The following is a 17,361-nucleotide window of genomic DNA, read 5'->3' on the forward strand; positions in this document are numbered from 1 at the left end:
GCAACTTAAGTGGTTTCTTTCACAGTTTGAGATGCTGACAGGAACACTGCCTTTCCAAGGGAAAGACCGAAAGGAGACCATGACCATGATCCTGAAGTGAGTATTTAGAGTTTACCTGCACATGCAATCAGTATAGCCTACTGACTTTAACACTGGCCACATTTAAACAAATCATTGAGCTTTACACAGAGTGTCAATATACTGCTTCTGAGTTTTAACAGTCTGGGCATAAAATGATTGACCTCTGATTTTTTTTAAAACCTGAGAATGTGATCCAACTCTGGCCATTGTTCAGTTTAATAACTTAAACACTCTAATACTTAAAAGTACTACAGGCAGTTCACACGTGAAGTCTTAAGTCCACAATGTTCAAGAGCAATGTCTAGTGATTAGTCAAGGACAGGGAAAATATTGGGTGACCTTTAAAACGGCAGTGGCAAAAACAATGACTTGTGAGTTAAGTTTGGGGATTATAAACTGACGTGGGAAAAAAAAGAATTAGTCCAATTACACTGCCTTTCTTGGAATCCGTGAGGTCAGTGTCTCACCACTTGTCCTTGTCCTCCTCGTAGGGCCAAGCTTGGGATGCCTCAGTTCCTGAGTGGAGAAGCACAGAGTCTCCTACGGAACCTGTTCAAGCGCAACCCTGGCAACAGACTAGGTAAGCAGGTTAGCACAACCAGCAGGGATAGGTAAGCCTGTTACCTCCACTGCCAGTCTGGGTCTGCCTGATTAAGTTAACAAGCTCAGCGTCTGTGGCCTCAGTCTTTAGTGGCCTTGAGATATTGCTGGCAGAGTTATGTAGAATAAGGAATGTAGTGGATAGAATGGATGCTTGTGTTTTGATGTATAGTGAAAGTGACTGCAGGTGGTGCTGCATGCACTGTTAGAGGTCACTTGTAGAGAGAATGAAGAGGTCCTGGTGTTTACAGGGGCTGGCCCTGATGGAGTGGAGGAGATCAAAAGACATCCGTTCTACTCTACGATAGACTGGAACGTAAGTCTGCACGTGTGTGTGTGTGTGTGTGTGTGTGCACGTGCGTGTGTGCGCGCGCGTGTGTGTGTGTGTGTGTGTGTGTATGCGTGCGTGCATGTGCTTGTGCATGCGGATGTGTGCTTGTGCATGTGCGTGTATGCTTGTGGTCATACATGAGTGTCTGTAGTGTGTGAACTAGCAGGAGAGATGGCACGGAGATGAGTGTTTGCTCAGTACTGTCTAACAGTGCAGAGAGTTCTGAATAGTGCTCTAGGTGACCATTTCTGTGCTTTCCTATAGAAATTATATAGAAGGGAACTCAGCCCGCCCTTTAAACCTGCATCTGGCAGACCTGATGACACATTCTACTTCGACCCCGAATTCACGGCGAAAACGCCGAAAGGTGAGAACATCTTCCCCTGACGATGTTGTAATTATCGAAACCTTGCGAAAGCAGCACAGAAATCAGATCACACCATTCAGATCAGCCATTCCTTCAGAAGCTCTTGACTAACCCTGTGGAGAGGGAGAGGGAGTAAGATGGGGTGGGGAGGGGTCATCGCCTGTCTCTGGCTGATGGTGTTTCTGCTCCCAGACTCGCCGGGCGTGCCTCCCAGTGCCAACGCCCACCAGCTGTTCAGGGGCTTCAGCTTTGTGGCCATCACCTCAGAGGAGGAGTGTGAGCAGCCGCTGCAGAGCGCCAACGTCAACAGCATTGTACAGGTGTGCACTTAAACACAAACATGTATATGCGCACCCATTAACATGTGCGCTCACAAACACCCGCACACTGAAGAACACATATACACATGTATTCAGTACGCACCCACAACTCCAGCATACGCATTCACAAACATGCATATGCGAAAGGACACATGCGCGCGCACACACACACACACGTGTATAGCACACACACTCACACAGGTTATACAGATGAGGGATATGTGTGTACGCCCGTGTTACCTCCTCTCTCTCTCTGCCCGTAGCAGCTGCACAGGGCTCCCGTGCAGTTCAGTGACGTGTACGACGTTAAGGAGGACATCGGCGTCGGCTCCTACTCCATCTGCAAGCGCTGCGTGCAGAAGAGCACCAATATGGAGTTTGCTGCAAAGGTGAGCCTCAAACCTGTTTGAAGCCCTGCTTTATTTCCTCTGAATACACGCACAATCACAACTGGACTCTAAATGCACACTGTGAATGCAGACCAGACTCTAATCGCGCTCCTGTGAAGGATCGTCCAGCGCGAGCTACGCTGATCTACTTTCACGCCCTTTGCTTTCAGATCATCAACAAGGCCAAGAGGGACCCGGCTGAGGAGGTGGAGATCCTGCTGCGTTACGGGCAGCACCCCAACATCATCACGCTGAAGGACGTGAGTCCCGGCCGCAGCCGCACCCGTCGTTTTTTTTTTTTTTCTCGCCACACCCGTGTTTTGTGACCGCTCCCCCTCGCCGCCCTCTGTTGCCCAGGTGTACGACGACGGGCGCTCCGTGTACCTGGTCACGGAGCTGATGAAGGGCGGGGAGCTGCTGGACAAGATCCTGCGGCAGAAGTTCTTCTCCGAGAGGGAGGCCAGCGCGGTCCTTCACACCATCGCAAAGACCGTGGAGTACCTGCATGTGCAGGGGGTGAGAGTGCTCCGTCACTGCGATCTTACATGCAGGGGCTGAGAGTTCATTCTCTTTGAACCACACATTGGCAGTAGTGTATTTTGAATTGGAGAATACTATGTAATGGTCCATTCTCTTCTTTCCTCTGTATTTCTCTCTGTAGTCTCAATGATAATAATACTTAAGAAAAATTGAAAGTTGGGGGTCTTATTTTCGTTCCCTTTGAACTTAATTCTCCACTAAATGTTCTGAATCCAGGGGAGGCGATTTAGGTGACATCATCGTCTGGGTTGGAGTTCTGTACCAATATCTTAAAAAATCATTTTGACTCTCGCTCCGCATTGAAAGTGTACTATTACTGTATTCTGCCATTTTGCAGTAATGATATAATGATAATAATAAGGAGTTGCTGTTATGTGCTGTAGTTTATGAGAGTGCTGTTCTCTCGGTCAGGTGGTCCACAGGGACCTGAAGCCCAGTAACATCCTGTATGTTGACGAGTCGGGGAACCCGGAGTCCATCAGAATCTGCGACTTTGGCTTCGCCAAGCAGCTTCGGGCGGAGAACGGCCTCCTGATGACCCCCTGCTACACCGCCAACTTCGTGGCCCCTGAGGTATTACTCTATCCACCCCTCCCCCTCTTTCACTTTCACTCTCTCTTTCCCGCCTCTGATTGCACATTTATTATAAATATGCTTTATTGGAATGGCCTCTGTACAGCATCGCCAAAGTAAGATTACATGTGGAGAATGATAATACAGTAATAATCCTGAGAATAATTTCCTAATGGTAATGCATTACTCCTTTTAAGAGTCCGTGGAAAACACATGAAAATCTCTCTTCTCCATCACCCATTAGCAAACATGTTATTGGTTTTTTTTTTTTCTGAATATGTACCCACCACTCTCCTTCAAGTGGCCGTGTATCCAAAAAGATATTCCAAGGCACTGTTTTACACTGAAATGCCTTTTCTGTAATGGTCGATTGAGTTAAAATCACAGTGATGGACCACCAAAGCATTTCAGCTCCTTTGAGCCTTCATCAATGGGTGGTCTGAAATTTGTTATATCTTATTCAGTACTGTACGATCTGTTTTCCTATAGTACCAGATTATTTCATCACTAAGGGTTAATGCTGTACCCATCTACCAGTTATGTATTTACCTTCTGTGGCATTTAGCAGACACTCTTATCCGGAGTGACTCACAGCATAAACACAAATTCAGAGATTAGGTATCCACGTGCAGCACATGGCTGACACAAGAAATATTGTTGAAGGTAATGTCCAGCAGTTAGTTTTGAATGTAGATTCCCCAGTGGGAAATAAATAGAGGACTCGTCCCTGAAACAAAGCAAACCTCATTTCTTTTCATACAGAGCCCATTTCTAACAGTATTTATCCAGCTGAATTGATTTATATATTTATTTAACCCGTGATTGTTAGCAACAGAATTGTATTGGTTTTCAGTAATATCAGTTCAAGCTATAGCCTGGCTTCACTTTTCATGTTTGCTAAGGTCTCCCTGTGGCTGTGGATGTGTGCACAGGTGTGTCACTGTTTTATGCTCTCTGATTTCTGTCTGCAGGTGTTAAAGAAGCAGGGATATGACGCAGCCTGTGACATCTGGAGCCTGGGAGTGCTGCTGTACACCATGCTGACAGGGTAGGGTGTCCTGTGCCATTTTTCTTGGTGTACCACAGTCTTTAAAGGCTGGTTTGTTGGGTCTTTGCGGTGTCTCGCCCTTACGCTGTCGAATCTACCCTTGCAGGTTCACTCCCTTCGCCAACGGGCCCGACGACACCCCGGAGGAGATCCTGGCCCGGGTCGGCAGCGGAAAGTTCGCCCTGACGGGCGGCTACTGGAACACCGTCTCGGCCGAGGCCAAGGTACGCCGCGCTGTTGCCATGACGATCGTGCAGGCTCATTTATCTTTGAACACTCCATGCAGCTGCTGCCTCGTTAAACACGGGGCATGAAAGGCCACTGCCTTATCTGCACAGGTGGTTTAACTTCAGACACCTGCAAATATAATAAGGTTCAAAATCCCGGCAAATACAGTATGTTTCCTGTACTGTTACTGTATGTTGCTAACCGCGAATGTAACGCATGTTTTTGCCACCTGTTTTGAATCTGCATCTGAGTAAGGAGTAAAAAGAGATAGGAGATAAATGAGTTGCCAGAGAAAGTGATGTGTTGTGCCTTCGATCCCAGGACCTGGTGTCGAAGATGCTGCACGTGGACCCTCACCAGAGGCTGACTGCTGCCCAGGTCCTCCGACATCCCTGGATCGTCCACAAAGACCAGCTGCCCAAGTATCAGCTCAACAGGCCAGATGCTCCCCACTTGGTCAAGGTATCACCAGTGTTACGTCATCTACTATGCAGACACGAGCCAGACAGCTTGTGCACAGGGACATCATTTTCAATGATGGAGATTTTAAATTTGGAATTTGGGAGTTTAACCGACAGTGGCCATTTCATAATAGAATCAAGTCAGTCAAAGTGGAATCAGGTCGGCTAAATGGCTGCATGGTTGATTCAAACTAGTCTACAGCTATTTAATAGGGAGCTCCAATAGATGGTCTTAACTGATTAAATAAGTTGGAGAAGTGTATCTATTGTGATTTGGCTTCATTGCAGTCTATACAAATTAAATGAATCGTTGTTACTATAGTTTGTTTAATCTGTTTGGAGTGGAATTTCAGTACCACTGAAGTAGTTGGTGTTTGTCATAAAAAAGGAACATGCAGAGGTATGTTTGTCTTCCATTTTCTGAGCGGTAGATTGGAGAGATAGTGCCTCTGTCTTCTAAAAAACCTGAGTTGCCATGCTGAGCGCAAGCAGCTATAGCCATACATAGGCGATGAGTCATAGTTGGCAGTTAGCACCCGTCATCTGCTCTCCTGCTAACTGTGATTCATTGCCTATGTATGACACACACTTCCAGCAGTCAGGCGATCTTTTGAAATTAGAATTGACGAAGATGCGAAGGGATTCAGAAGTCATCTGTTTCACACGATGTACGTGCGCGTTCAAGCTTATGAGCGCCGCGAGTTTCATGTTCTGCCTCGTATTGCGGCGAAGTAGCGGCATTCTTGTTTAGCCAAATACAGGGTGCTCACCACCACCTGCTGTCGTCACTCCAGCCTCAGTAGTTCTGGTCTAGTTAATAATTGGTGGCAGAAACAGCCTGTGCACTGAGTGACTGTGTCCGAGGCCTTTGTGGAGACTGAGTAATGTGTCACCGTGGGGTGAAAGCTGTGCGAGAGTTCCGTTGCCATGGAGCTGAAGCGCGTTCTCTGTGAAGCGCCGCCGCTCCGCTGACCGAGGGCTCTCTCTCTCCTTCGTCGCAGGGCGCGATGGCCGCCACGTACTCCGCCCTGAACCGGAACGTGGCCCCGATGCTGGACCCCGTGGGCTGCTCCACGCTCGCTCAGCGCAGGGTGATGAAGAAGCTCACCTCCACCGCCCTGTGACCCCTCCCCCCCCTCCCTTCGCCGCGCGTTGCTGGGACACGCCTCGCTCGCGAGCGCGCCGGCACAGGCCAGGACACGCCCTGGGAGCCGCAGTCATACCCAACAGGGGCTCCCACCCGGCATTAGCAGGGGCTTCAACACCAAATAGGCGCACAGGAAACGGGGGGAAAAAAAACAAAAAAACGAATTCCCTTCGAACGAGAGAATCGACAAAATTTTGCATGTATAATCATCGCCGTCTCCAATCAAAGAACAACCTTTAAGGCTCTCTTTTTCATTGGAAACTTAATCACTGTATATATTTTTTTATACTAATTAGATACATTTACTTGCAAGGGTATGAGTATAATGAATAAAATAAAGGATTTCAATGTAGGCTGGTATTTAAAGAAAATATCTTTAGCTCTAATTGATTGTGTTGATCTTGGGGATGTGCTGTCTGATGACGTACCCTTTTGAGATGCTGCATGGTGCCTTGTGCCCATCCACTCCACAAAGGCAATCTCCTCCTAGTCAGAGACAGACCTCTTCCAGTTAATGCTGTAACTGTGGGCAATCATACTTCAGAATGGTTGAGGTTTGTTGGAGCTTTCCAAATGATGGCTTTATTATGCATTCAATGACATAGTTTTCAGGAGCTAGATATTTCCCTGAGTCAACAAATAATAAAAAATGTGCCCACAGCACTGATTTACGGTGGCTGATGATGTGATTCCTGCAACGAGCACAAATCATTCCTTCAAATTGAGCAAGAGAAACTTTTCACACTATAACTGTGTAATATTCTTTCTTGCATTAGGGCTCAGTTAGGCTCAGCATTAGTGCTGTTCATAGACGTTATCGGCACAGTTGTCTTCCACCAGGGGGCACTGTTGGTCTCTTCAGATCCTTTGCTGTACAGGGCTCGTCTGGTGTGGTAGTAGTGCGCCTAAACAAATGCTTTAGGAAAGTGTGACATCACATTCTCAGATCCACTGCCCATTCCATTTCCCATACATTTTTTCTTTCACCTATTTTTACAATTGAAGAAAAAGTGTTGAGTTATAAATGCCTCTGTACCACTTTTTAAGCATTTTGTTTTATTCCATTTTATCTTTATTTACTCCATTTTGAACAGCCAGTTGTATTTCCAGGCCTATCCCATTGCTGTGACATCCTCCACAACCAAGGACGATGCACATGTCTTACAAATGGCATGCAGCCATTTCCTGTTTTTCTTTGCTCTGTTATACACCAGCTGAGCCTGTGTTATTGCACTGGAGGCCTGCAGCTTGTGCAGCTTCCTCAGACAGACCACAGCGACTGAACTGACCAGAGGAGTGAGCGGAAGAATACCGTGCCAGCTCGAAGGATTGGCCTTCCTTGGAAACGGTGCAGTGCTGCTCAGGCCTGTATGTGGCCTGTAGCTTAGAACTGTACCGACAGCTTCACATGCTTCAGCTGTGCAAACCAGGATTGTAGTACCTTTTGAATCCTCAATTAGTATATAAGCAATGTGTAGTGTTTCAGCAAAAAAAAAAAAATCATGCCATTACTTTTCTTTTTTCCCCAATCTCACATTTTTTTCCACATTTGTTAATGGTAACACATGGGGAGGGGTATTGTGTGATATCAGGGAGCCTACATGTGGCAAAATACATTTTAGCATTTTAAAAGCACAGAAAGTACAGAATTTAGTGACCACTAAATCTGTCATGGAATATAAAATCTCGGGAGGGATGAAGAAATAATTTTTGAAGAAATCTTTTCAGAATCCTTATATCTAGCAGCTTGTCCAAGATATTGTTAAACCTCATACAACACCAAACTAGTTGTAGGTAGCTACTCCCAAAGCTTGAAAATAATCTGCTTTCATTAGTCATTTTGCTATATACCCCCTCTCACTGAATGTATCCTCCGCTACAGTAAAAAGCACATTCATACGGAGGAAGGAAAACCTAATGGATTCTAGACGTGTTCGTTTAGTTTGGTTCTGGTTCAGTTTATAATCAGACTGCCTGGGAAAAGTGCCGTTGAACTGTAACCAGACAAACCATGCAGTTGCTGCCTCTTCCTCTCCCATGATCCTCTGCTGCTCTTCACTGTGGACTACTGGATGGGAAATCCATGAGATCAGTCCGAGGTCTCCTGCTGTATCTGATTTTCTTCCTCTTTACAAATTAAAATAAGGGATATATGGGAGTATGAGGGATGTAATTAATGCAGGTAAAAAAATGACCTATTCAGTGCAGTTTATAAGAGATGATTAAAAGCGCAGATGTATTTTTTTATGTGAATGGAATCAGATTTTCTACTTCCTTGCGCATGGCTTGTCAGGGTGATATGTACGGCCTAGGGTTTGGGAAGAGTTTGGTTTCATTTTAGTTTGTGTAATTTTAAGTATTTGGTGGCAGGGTGAGACTGTTTTCTCAGGTCCTGGAGTTAAAATGTAATGTAGAGGTGGGGTAACATGCACTTATGCTCTAGTGACCTGTTTATCTCTCTATATCTCTCTATCTTCAAATGTTATGAGCACTGGAAATGTTTCTGGTTATGTATTTATGATGTCTAGGCAAGCTCTTTCAGCTATCTTTTTGTAATCTTAGTGAAAAAATTTCTATAAATAAAAGAATGCTATACAGTACATGTTTTTGACATTATTTTGCATATGCACTCTGAAGAATCTTTTCCCAGCATCTTTGTTACTCTATTAAAATTTTCTGTTTTTATTGTTTTTTGGAACACCATCACCTTACACTATCACAGGAGTTGTGACAGATTTCTAAGTTCTCAACATAACTGCACTGTTATTCCAGTGTTGGAATGTCTTAAAAGGATCTTTATTTCCTATATTTATTGCTGTACATATATTCCTATAATTTTTATATTTTGTGTAAGTTAAAAAGAATGATCTGTGGCCTTGGTTAACCATTTCATTCAGTACTGTGGCTAAAATTCACAAATATCATGACACGTATCTGTCGAGGGAACACAGCCTGTGAATTTCACTTCGGGCTGGTGATGTTTCCCCAAAACATTGGCAGCAAACAGATGGTCTAAAAGGCAAGCTTCAGGCCTCCTAGCCCTTTGCTGTGCATAAGCTGTCCATTATACAACTTGAATTGTCCTTGGCATGTGCTGGAGCAGCCATGTACTACATTCATTTAATTAGTGATATTTATAAAATGAGTGACACAAGCCCACAATGTACAAATACTTTAAAGTTGAAAAAGAACAATATATGCAAATGAACACATGATCTCCCCTATATATTTTATCAAGCCATACAGATATGAAATGATGGGAAAAGTAAAAATGAACACTTTAATCAGTTCCATTCATTATAATTTATATATATATAGTGTGTGGTGTAAAGGGTAGAAAAGCAGTCTTGTAGCCATGATGTGGGTATGGCTCCCAGCTGAGGCACTACCGTTGTACCCTTGAGTAGGGTACTTAAATGCTTCTGTGAGTGTGCAACTGTCAATGCCATAAAAACTTACTCAGAACACATGTAAATTTACAATCATCAAATGTGTCAAAACATTAAACCATGAATATACAACTGTCAAAGCTTTAAAAACAAATCCCAGAATGTGTATATCGCTCTGTCCAAAGTCTGAAATGTAAATGTTTGTACTACACGTATAAGAGTGTTTGCAAAGTAATTGTAATGAATGCAGTGAAAATTAATTTATAGAGAAAATGTTTAGGTTTACCCAGTAACACAAATGCTTTAGTTAATCACAACCCCACTTATTTCCAGGCCCTAAAAGCAAACCCACTGGACAGGACAACATTGATGTAATAAAATCTACAGCCAATAACAGTAACAATCATACAGCCCATAATTATAGTCTATTAGAATACTACATCAGTGTTTCCCTCCAATGTGATTTTGCTGGTGTGTTTTCAGACTCTCCTCCTTGTAATAGCTTTTACCACATTGGGAGCAACTAAATGGTCTCTCTCCTCTGTGAATTTGCAGGTGCACAAAATAATTTGTTAAAGTCGCGAAGCTCTTCCCACAGCGTGCACATGAATATGACTTATCAACTGAAGGGATTTGCTGAAACTGGCAGCTCTCGCTCATGTGAGTTTGCTGGTGTATTCTGAGGTTATCCTCTGCAATTAAGCTTTTCCCACAATGCAAGTGTTGGAGCATCGTGTACACTGGCCTATGTGGAGCTACGCTTTCTGCAGTTGAAGTTGTGGCACAGGGGAAGGAGCCATTATATCTGTCCACTGTCGGAGTTCTGAGATTGACATAATTAGGGGTGCTATTTAAGTCTGTAGATGACTGAAGAATTAAACTTTCACCCCCATCCTCCATTTTCACTTCATCCAAAGTAATTATTTTCAGTAGGGGGATATCTTCCATACAATCAGCAATAGGAATGTGTCCATTATCCTCCTCTTTCATTTGATCCTTTGATTCTAATTCCCAGTCACAATGGTGTTCCATCTTTGGTGCCCAGATACATTCTTGTGGTGGCATTTTTACAGATCTTATAGGTTTCTCTTCACTCTCAAACATACTCTTTGTGTTGCGAATCTGTCAAATAAGGGGAAAAGGGAGTAACAAGTGAGAGAACTGTTCATAATATTTACCTAGTATTTTTTAAATAATAAAAAATTAAACATTTTTGTTAGTAGCTAGTTACAACATTAGCTAATGCAGGGTAATAAATCACATTGCATTTGGATAAGCACTTTGTTCAGTTCAGTCATTTGTAATACTTTTTTCAACACAGACCATCTGCACTTGGAAATACATGCAAGTGACAGTAACCATGGAAATGTTGTTGTCAAGCAGGAACATTAAAGCAGTAGTTCACCCAAAAATGCATGCTATTCATTTTCTTATCTCTTGACATGACAATGACATCTCTACACAGCATACTTTTTCAAGATTTCCTTAGTCCATCAAAAAGGCTTTGCAAGCCCTCATTTAAAAATAAATGGAAGTCTACAGATGAGGAACATCCAGCAAAGTTTATGCTTTAAAATACCTTTGAAGTCCCCAAATTAGTAAAGCAAATGTCAAAAATATCCAATGTATAAATTAGTCACTCAGAGGCTGAAGTTAAAATCATATCAATAAGTATAACTTCCAACCTTAGCGTGCTTTAACAAAAAAACACGATGGACTCAAATCTGCACACCAAAACTCCTAAGAACTGCCCATTCTGGGTCAAAAGATATTTACTGAGGTGAGAAAATGAATGAATAGCATTCATTTTCAAGCATTAAGCCTTAAGGGCAACTTGGTTCAATCTTAGAGGTTCATTTTCAATGTCATTTCATCAACCCTCACTCATTCGATAGGATGACAGTGGAAATGATTTACTGAATTTTCTATTATTTTTTGTTAAGAACTGAGTTTGCTTTGATCTGTATCACCTCTGAAAACATTTTTTGAAAGGCATATTCTTAGTTTTATGGCTAGTTAGCTCGGGCCATTATCTAACCTTTTTTTTTTTTTTACCTCAGACAATCTACTTTGAGATCAGAAATATTACATGCTTTTTTGTTGATTAGTGGCATTAAAGGGGTGGAGAAATCTCACTCACCATCTGCACGTTTGCATTTGTGGCACCTGAAAAGGACTCTGTACACACAGGATACTCTGAGGCTCTAGGTCTAAGAGTAGAGCCATTCAGGGTGTGTCCTGTGAGCATCTCTCCTAAGGGCTGTCCATTTGAGGCACTGGGGATGAAGCCATTCGTCACACCAGTGTTCATTTCCTGCCGTTGTTTCAGACCAGAGTCAGTTAACATCTCCCCACAGTACGAGTTAAAGCTTTTGTCAGCGTGAAGTTGTTGGTGCGCCCAAAATGGCCTCTGACAGGTAAAGCTTTGGTAACCCTGGGGGCAGCGTTGCAGTTTCTCAGCTGAGTCATTCTGCTGGTGGCCGGTCAGACCTGATGTTCCAGCAAGCCTCCCGGTCTGAGGACCTCCACCTGCTCGTTCTCCTGTGTGACTCTGCTGGTGTGTTTTCAGACCCTCCTCTCTGTAGAAACTCTTCCCACACTGGGGACAGCTGAATGGCCTTTCTTCTTTCCCGTCTCGTCTATGAATCTGCAGATGAACAACGTATTTCACTGATGTATTAAACCTCTTCCCGCAGTGGGAACAACAGTACATTTTGTTTCCGGAAGGGATTTGTTGAAAAGAGCTTTTTCTCCCTGTAGAACTTTGCAGGTGTGCTTCCAGGTCCTTCTCTATGTTGTTTGCCCATGGAAAACAAGGGTACGTTTCTTCTGTTTGATTTTTCTGATGGAATGTAACACCTTGTGTGGTGAAGTTCTCCATATGACTGGTTCCATAAGAATGGTTCTGGGTGTGTTGGTTAAAATACACAATATTCTCATTTAATTCTGGGGCAGAAAATTCTGTTTTGACAGCAAAGCCTTGTTTGTCCTCGCCCTCTTCCTTTTTCATTTCCTCCTGTGTGTCTTGTAGTGACTGGCGATCCTCCGCTACATGACTGTCTTTCAGTTGCACGTATTCATTGTTCTCCTGCTTCATTTCATTCACCGATACTGTTCTCCATTTACAATGTTTTACTTCTGGTTTCAAATCACATTCCAATGTTTCTTCATTGCTTGGGACAGAAGTTATTTCCACAGAGTTCCTCGGCCTCTCCCTACTTTCAAAACTGTTCCCTGTGTTGTGTATCTGTTCAACATGAAGAAGACAGGGTGAGATAATAGGGCAGCTATATCACAACAATTATTCTAGGCCTAGTGAAAAAGTTAGGAAATGCATACACACAGAGCATTATAGAAAGTAACTGGACTAATGACAACTAGCATTTTTGGTCTTGATAGCCTTTGGACTTTGTCCATTTTGCATCAGAGAAAGGTCAACAGCTTGAACAAATAAGTTATAGGTACTTTTTCATGGTGACACTATTGCATAATAATGGTTTAGCTAAATGTGAGGACATATTGGACTACTTACAGTCTTTGATATTGAATTGCTTAATTACATGTTAAAAAACATGGTCTGTGTAGCATTCAAACATGAATTATGCAAACTGCAGACAGATATCATGAGTGAAACATAACAACTATACTTACATTCAACACTTCTCCAGCCCCGACAGCTCCAGTTTTAACCGCTGAGGTGGATCTGGTGCTTTCCACTGTATGGCAGACCTCAGGATAAAACAGAGGTATGACATCAAATCCAATATGAGGTCTCTCTGACGTGTCATCACGGGTTTCTGTATTCTGCAAGTCACTGAAACGCTCTAAATGAACCCTGTGCTCAATGCTGCAGTCATCCACTCCAAATTTAGGTAGAGTTTCAAAATGGATGGTGTTCTGTCTCTCTCTCTTTCCATTCTCACCCAATACTATCTTCCCTCCTCCTGAGTTTTTTGTTGATGCAGAATTATCATTTGCTAAGCAGCTATCACCTAAGGAGGTTTCTCTAGTGGCATTTTGAAGATGTTCATCACATCCGGTTCCTTCCCTGATGTGAATTTGCTGGTGTTGTTTTAGAACTGAGCTGGTTGTAAAAGTCTTCTCACAGTATGAACAATGGTATGATCTTAATCCCTCATTCGTCCGTTTGCCAAAATGTGTTTTGGTATTTAAACTTCTGTCATTTTCAGGGGAACTTTCTCCAGTGAGAGTTTGCTGGTGTGACTTCAGACCGTTCTCTCTGTAGAAACATTTCCCACTCTGGGAGAAATAAACTGGTCTCTCCGCTCTCCCCTGTGTTCTGTGGATTTGCTGGTGTACAACAAAATTAGTTAATGTTGTAAATACCTTACCACAGTTGGAACAACAATATTTTTTTGTCTGCGTTTGTTTAAAATACCAAAGAGATCTTTTCTTGCAGTGTGATTGCTTGTGTCTTTTGAGAAAATATTCTGTGGGAAACATTTCCCTGCACCAGGAGCAATTGTGTAATCTCTCACTGGACTGCATATGGATATGCTGATCAGAATAGCTTTCTGAGGCAAATCCCCCACCATGCGTGAGGTGATGGTCTAGTTTTTGCCTTTCATGTATATTCTGATGGCTCAGCAGAACTGACTTTGTTCTAAATGACTTCCCACATTGAGAGCATTGGTGTGATCTCCCTCCAGTGTGAATCTGGTGGTGTTTTTTCAGACTGTCTTCTCTGTAGAAGCGTTTCCCACATTGAGAGCAGCAAAATGGCCTCTCTTCTCTTCCTTCACCTCTGTGAATTTGCTGGTGCACAATATAATTTGTTAGCGTGGTAAAGGTTCTGCCACAATGGGAACAGCTGTACGACTTAGTTTTTGGAGCTGCTTGTTGAAAACCGAGAACTTGTACCTTTCCGGTGTGTGTTTCCTTGTGTCTGCTGTGAGAGTGCTCTGCTGGCTGGCTTTTCACACTTGGAGAGACATTGTATTTTTTCTGTCCAGAGTGCATCTGCATGTGACTTTCAAAAGTACTTTTTAAGGAAAAACTTCTCCCACATTTGGAGCAGTAATGTCTTTTCTTTATGCAAGCACATTTGTGACTAATCAGAACCGATTCTGTTCTGAAAGACTTCCCACACTCAGAACAACATTGTATCTTCTCATTCCTGTGACTTTCCTCATGCAATTTCAGTCCATGCTCCCTGTAGAATCTTTTCCCACACTGCTTACAGCAAAATGGTCTTTCTCCAGTCCCCTCGCCTCTGTGAATTTGCTGGTGAACAATGTAATGTGTCAATACTGTAAATGTCCTGGAACAGTGGGAACAACTGTATATTTTTTCTTTTGTTGCTAATTGTTTAACATAACTGTTAGTTTCCTTCCTGATATGCGTTTTCTTGTGTCTGTTCAAGCTGCATTCTGTTGAGAAGTTTTTTTTACACTGTGAACAACTATACAGTATCTCCTTTAAGTACATTTGCATGTGTCTTTCAAAATTTGTTTTAGAAGCAAAACTTCGAGCACACTTGGAGCAGTGGTATAGTCTCTCTCTTGTGTGACTACGCTGATGACTCAACAAAAGTGACTTAACATTGAACAACTTCCCACATTTAGAGCAACGGTATGGTCTCTCTCCTTTGTGTCTCTGTTGATGTGTCTTAAGACCCTTCTCCCGGTAGAAACTTTTTCCACACTGAGAGCAATGAAATGGCCGCTCTCTCCCATCTCCTCTGTGAATTTGCTGGTGCACAATAAAATGTATTAAGGTGCCAAAGGTCTTCCCACAGTGTGAGCAACAATATTTCTTTCCATTCAGCTTTACACAGTCTCCCTGTGTTGTGTGAGTTTTCAGGGAATCATATTTGAAGACACTTTCCCCATACTGCGAACACTGGTATGGGTTTTCTCCTGTGGGAATGGGTGAATGAGCAAGATTTTCCCCAGCTGCCAGGGAACTTGGCCCATTGTCACAAGACTCATTCAGTCTCCCTTCCGAACTGAGTCCTTGATTAACATCACGAGCGTTTGTATTTAATTCCACAGAAGTTTCAAAGGCATCAGGGTCCCAATCACCCACCTCCTCCTTTTTCGCTTCCTGCAACGTAATTATCTTTAGATGGAAACCATCTTCAAAGTCACCCTCATCCAGGGGCACAGGCTTGTGAGCCTCTTGTTTGACTTTGCCAATTGGTTTCAATTCCCATTTTTGTTGGTTTAACAACATTTGCTTCAATTCATATTCTTGAGACTCTTCTTTGACCAAAGCCATTTTCCCAATAGTCTTGACCAAGCAACACTCCCAAAACTTCTAGGACTGGTGTAGTCTGTGTCTGTGAGAAAAGCAAGAAATAAGGTGAGTTTGTATATGTAAAATGTAGTAATAATACAATTAGGCTAAGTCATTAGCCTTAAATGCATACTATGGAAGATTTTTTGCCTTGCTGTGGTCCTGTGTTTACAAAGAAGTCTCCTCCTCCATCCTCATCCCCACCCACTCACCTCCGTTTTTTATTGTCTTGAAAATAATTAATTGCAAAAGTTACATCTAGAAGATATTTTATGTGAATAACATTGCAATGAGATATTAGACAAAAGGGAACTGTGCCTTTTGCAGCTGCTTAGGAAAGCTATATAAAGTTCACTGGTAAGCATTTGCGTGCTGATAGAGTGCTTACCCAAGAAACTCGAGCCAACAACCCCAGCACGATGAAACCCTGTCTCCCATTGCTGCAGACTCCTGGTCACAGTTAGCGAGTCGTGCACAATAGACTCTAGATCTAGAATGGTTATTAACAAGTGCAGATAAGTAACATTAGCTGTGCACACAGCCAAGAACTTCCAAAGGACATTGGTAGATACCCCACTGTTGTTTGGGCTTTAAAATAAGTCTGTCCTCCATATGCCCTCTATAAAAGTCCAGGCTGATCAAATAGTAATAATGAAACATGTATTGGTTAAACCGCTAATCAAGCAACTATTCAAAAGAAAAAATAACTTTTTTTAAGGTTTCAATAAAAATACTGGATTCCAACTGAGTGAATTAAACATATATAAGCCCCTTCAACTACAGTAGACCAGCAAGACTGGTCTTGTATCATCGACGAATTAAGTCTGAAAGACTGTTTTGTCATATATGGAGACCTTTACCCTTTAATAGCGACACTCTACTAAATTAGTAATCCGCCACTGTGTCAGCTCCACACCCCCAGTTGTGCGGTAGTTTGGTGCCAGTTTGCGCCACCTTGACTCGTATCACATCCACAAAAGATTTTGAAATATCAGTGTAATTAATTGCATTATGGCCTACCTTCACCACATCTCCCCTCTTGGTAGACGTCGTTGCTTGAAGATCTGGTAAATGTTGGAAGGCATCTAACAAGGTAGCACTTTGTAGTTGTGATCCAATTCCCAGTTAACAGTAGCCAATAGCAAAACCTCAGTTCTGCAAATGACTTCTGATGGGGATTTCAATCCAATTATTTATTTTCCGAACGAAAGATAACGATACCCAGTTTGCATACCGAATGTGGTCCATCGGGACCTCGCAAAGGAAAACATCTTTAAGACGGTGGACGCATCCATCATTCTCTCGCAGACTCGGCTAGACAGCAAAACAACGACCTTTCTGTAGGCTACTCTCCATTCACGGAAAGGCTACATTTGATATTTATTTACAGCTAGTTGGCTTTCCATCGTGGTTTTTGCTTCGTTAATTCGTTTTCAGTGTAGGCTATGTAATTTAACAGTATATTAATATTGTTATTTCGGAAAAACTGTTCTGTGAGCACGAAAGATCCACAGAACAGAATGGGGAAAACGCGAATGTGAAGCTGTTGATCAAGGCAAGAACTTCCGGTAGCAACCAGGTTCAAGATGTTAAATAAAGGCCAGAATTGGTAGCCTATGCCCATCCGTT

General features: G+C 42.8%; 2 protein-coding genes across 5 annotated transcripts in view; one reads left to right on the forward strand and one right to left on the reverse strand.

The window, feature by feature from the left end:
* The window catches only part of LOC135263112 (ribosomal protein S6 kinase alpha-3), a 32,301-nt gene extending 23,616 nt beyond the window's left edge, over positions 1–8,685 (forward strand). For 2 of the 3 annotated variants that reach the window (XM_064350744.1, XM_064350746.1), the window contains 13 exons: positions 26–96; positions 573–661; positions 933–997; positions 1,277–1,379; positions 1,572–1,699; positions 1,963–2,088; positions 2,259–2,348; positions 2,446–2,604; positions 3,040–3,201; positions 4,173–4,249; positions 4,356–4,473; positions 4,799–4,939; positions 5,940–8,685. In XM_064350744.1, the coding sequence (XP_064206814.1) occupies positions 26–96; positions 573–661; positions 933–997; positions 1,277–1,379; positions 1,572–1,699; positions 1,963–2,088; positions 2,259–2,348; positions 2,446–2,604; positions 3,040–3,201; positions 4,173–4,249; positions 4,356–4,473; positions 4,799–4,939; positions 5,940–6,062 (1,452 nt within the window). In that variant the 3' untranslated portion in view covers positions 6,063–8,685. The remainder of the gene's footprint in view (positions 1–25; positions 97–572; positions 662–932; positions 998–1,276; positions 1,380–1,571; positions 1,700–1,962; positions 2,089–2,258; positions 2,349–2,445; positions 2,605–3,039; positions 3,202–4,172; positions 4,250–4,355; positions 4,474–4,798; positions 4,940–5,939) is intronic. The other variant, XM_064350745.1, reaches the window with a different exon arrangement.
* Positions 8,686–9,242: 557 nt separating this feature from the next.
* On the reverse strand, positions 9,243–17,298 carry LOC135263111 (zinc finger protein 850-like). Of its 2 annotated transcripts, none has more exons than XM_064350743.1 (5): positions 16,753–17,298; positions 16,121–16,222; positions 13,126–13,190; positions 11,615–12,721; positions 9,243–10,596 (listed from the first exon to the last, which is right to left on the reverse strand). In XM_064350743.1, exons 4-5 carry the CDS (start codon positions 12,569–12,571, stop codon positions 9,916–9,918), a joined length of 1,638 nt encoding a protein of 545 aa, XP_064206813.1. In that variant the 5' UTR covers positions 12,572–12,721; positions 13,126–13,190; positions 16,121–16,222; positions 16,753–17,298; the 3' UTR covers positions 9,243–9,915. The 2 variants fall into 2 exon arrangements, with proteins under 2 accessions (XP_064206813.1, XP_064206812.1); XM_064350742.1 differs by having other exon boundaries at positions 13,126–15,775.
* Between the last annotated feature and the right edge of the window lie 63 nt (positions 17,299–17,361).

Source organism: Anguilla rostrata, chromosome 9 (genome assembly GCF_018555375.3).
Source record: "Anguilla rostrata isolate EN2019 chromosome 9, ASM1855537v3, whole genome shotgun sequence".
Classification (NCBI taxonomy): Eukaryota; Metazoa; Chordata; class Actinopteri; order Anguilliformes; family Anguillidae; genus Anguilla; species Anguilla rostrata.

Excerpts from the sequence above, each read along its gene's own strand:
- LOC135263111 (XM_064350742.1), bottom strand. The coding sequence starts at position 15,714 with ATGGCTTTGGTCAAAGAAGAGTCTCAAGAATATGAATTGAAGCAAATG. Across the intron at positions 12,722-13,125 it reads GGGCTGGAGAAGTGTTGAAT|ATACACAACACAGGGAACAG; the intron begins GTAAGTATAGTT and ends CATGTTGAACAG. Across the intron at positions 10,597-11,614 it reads CAAATGCAAACGTGCAGATG|ATTCGCAACACAAAGAGTAT; the intron begins GTGAGTGAGATT and ends CTTATTTGACAG.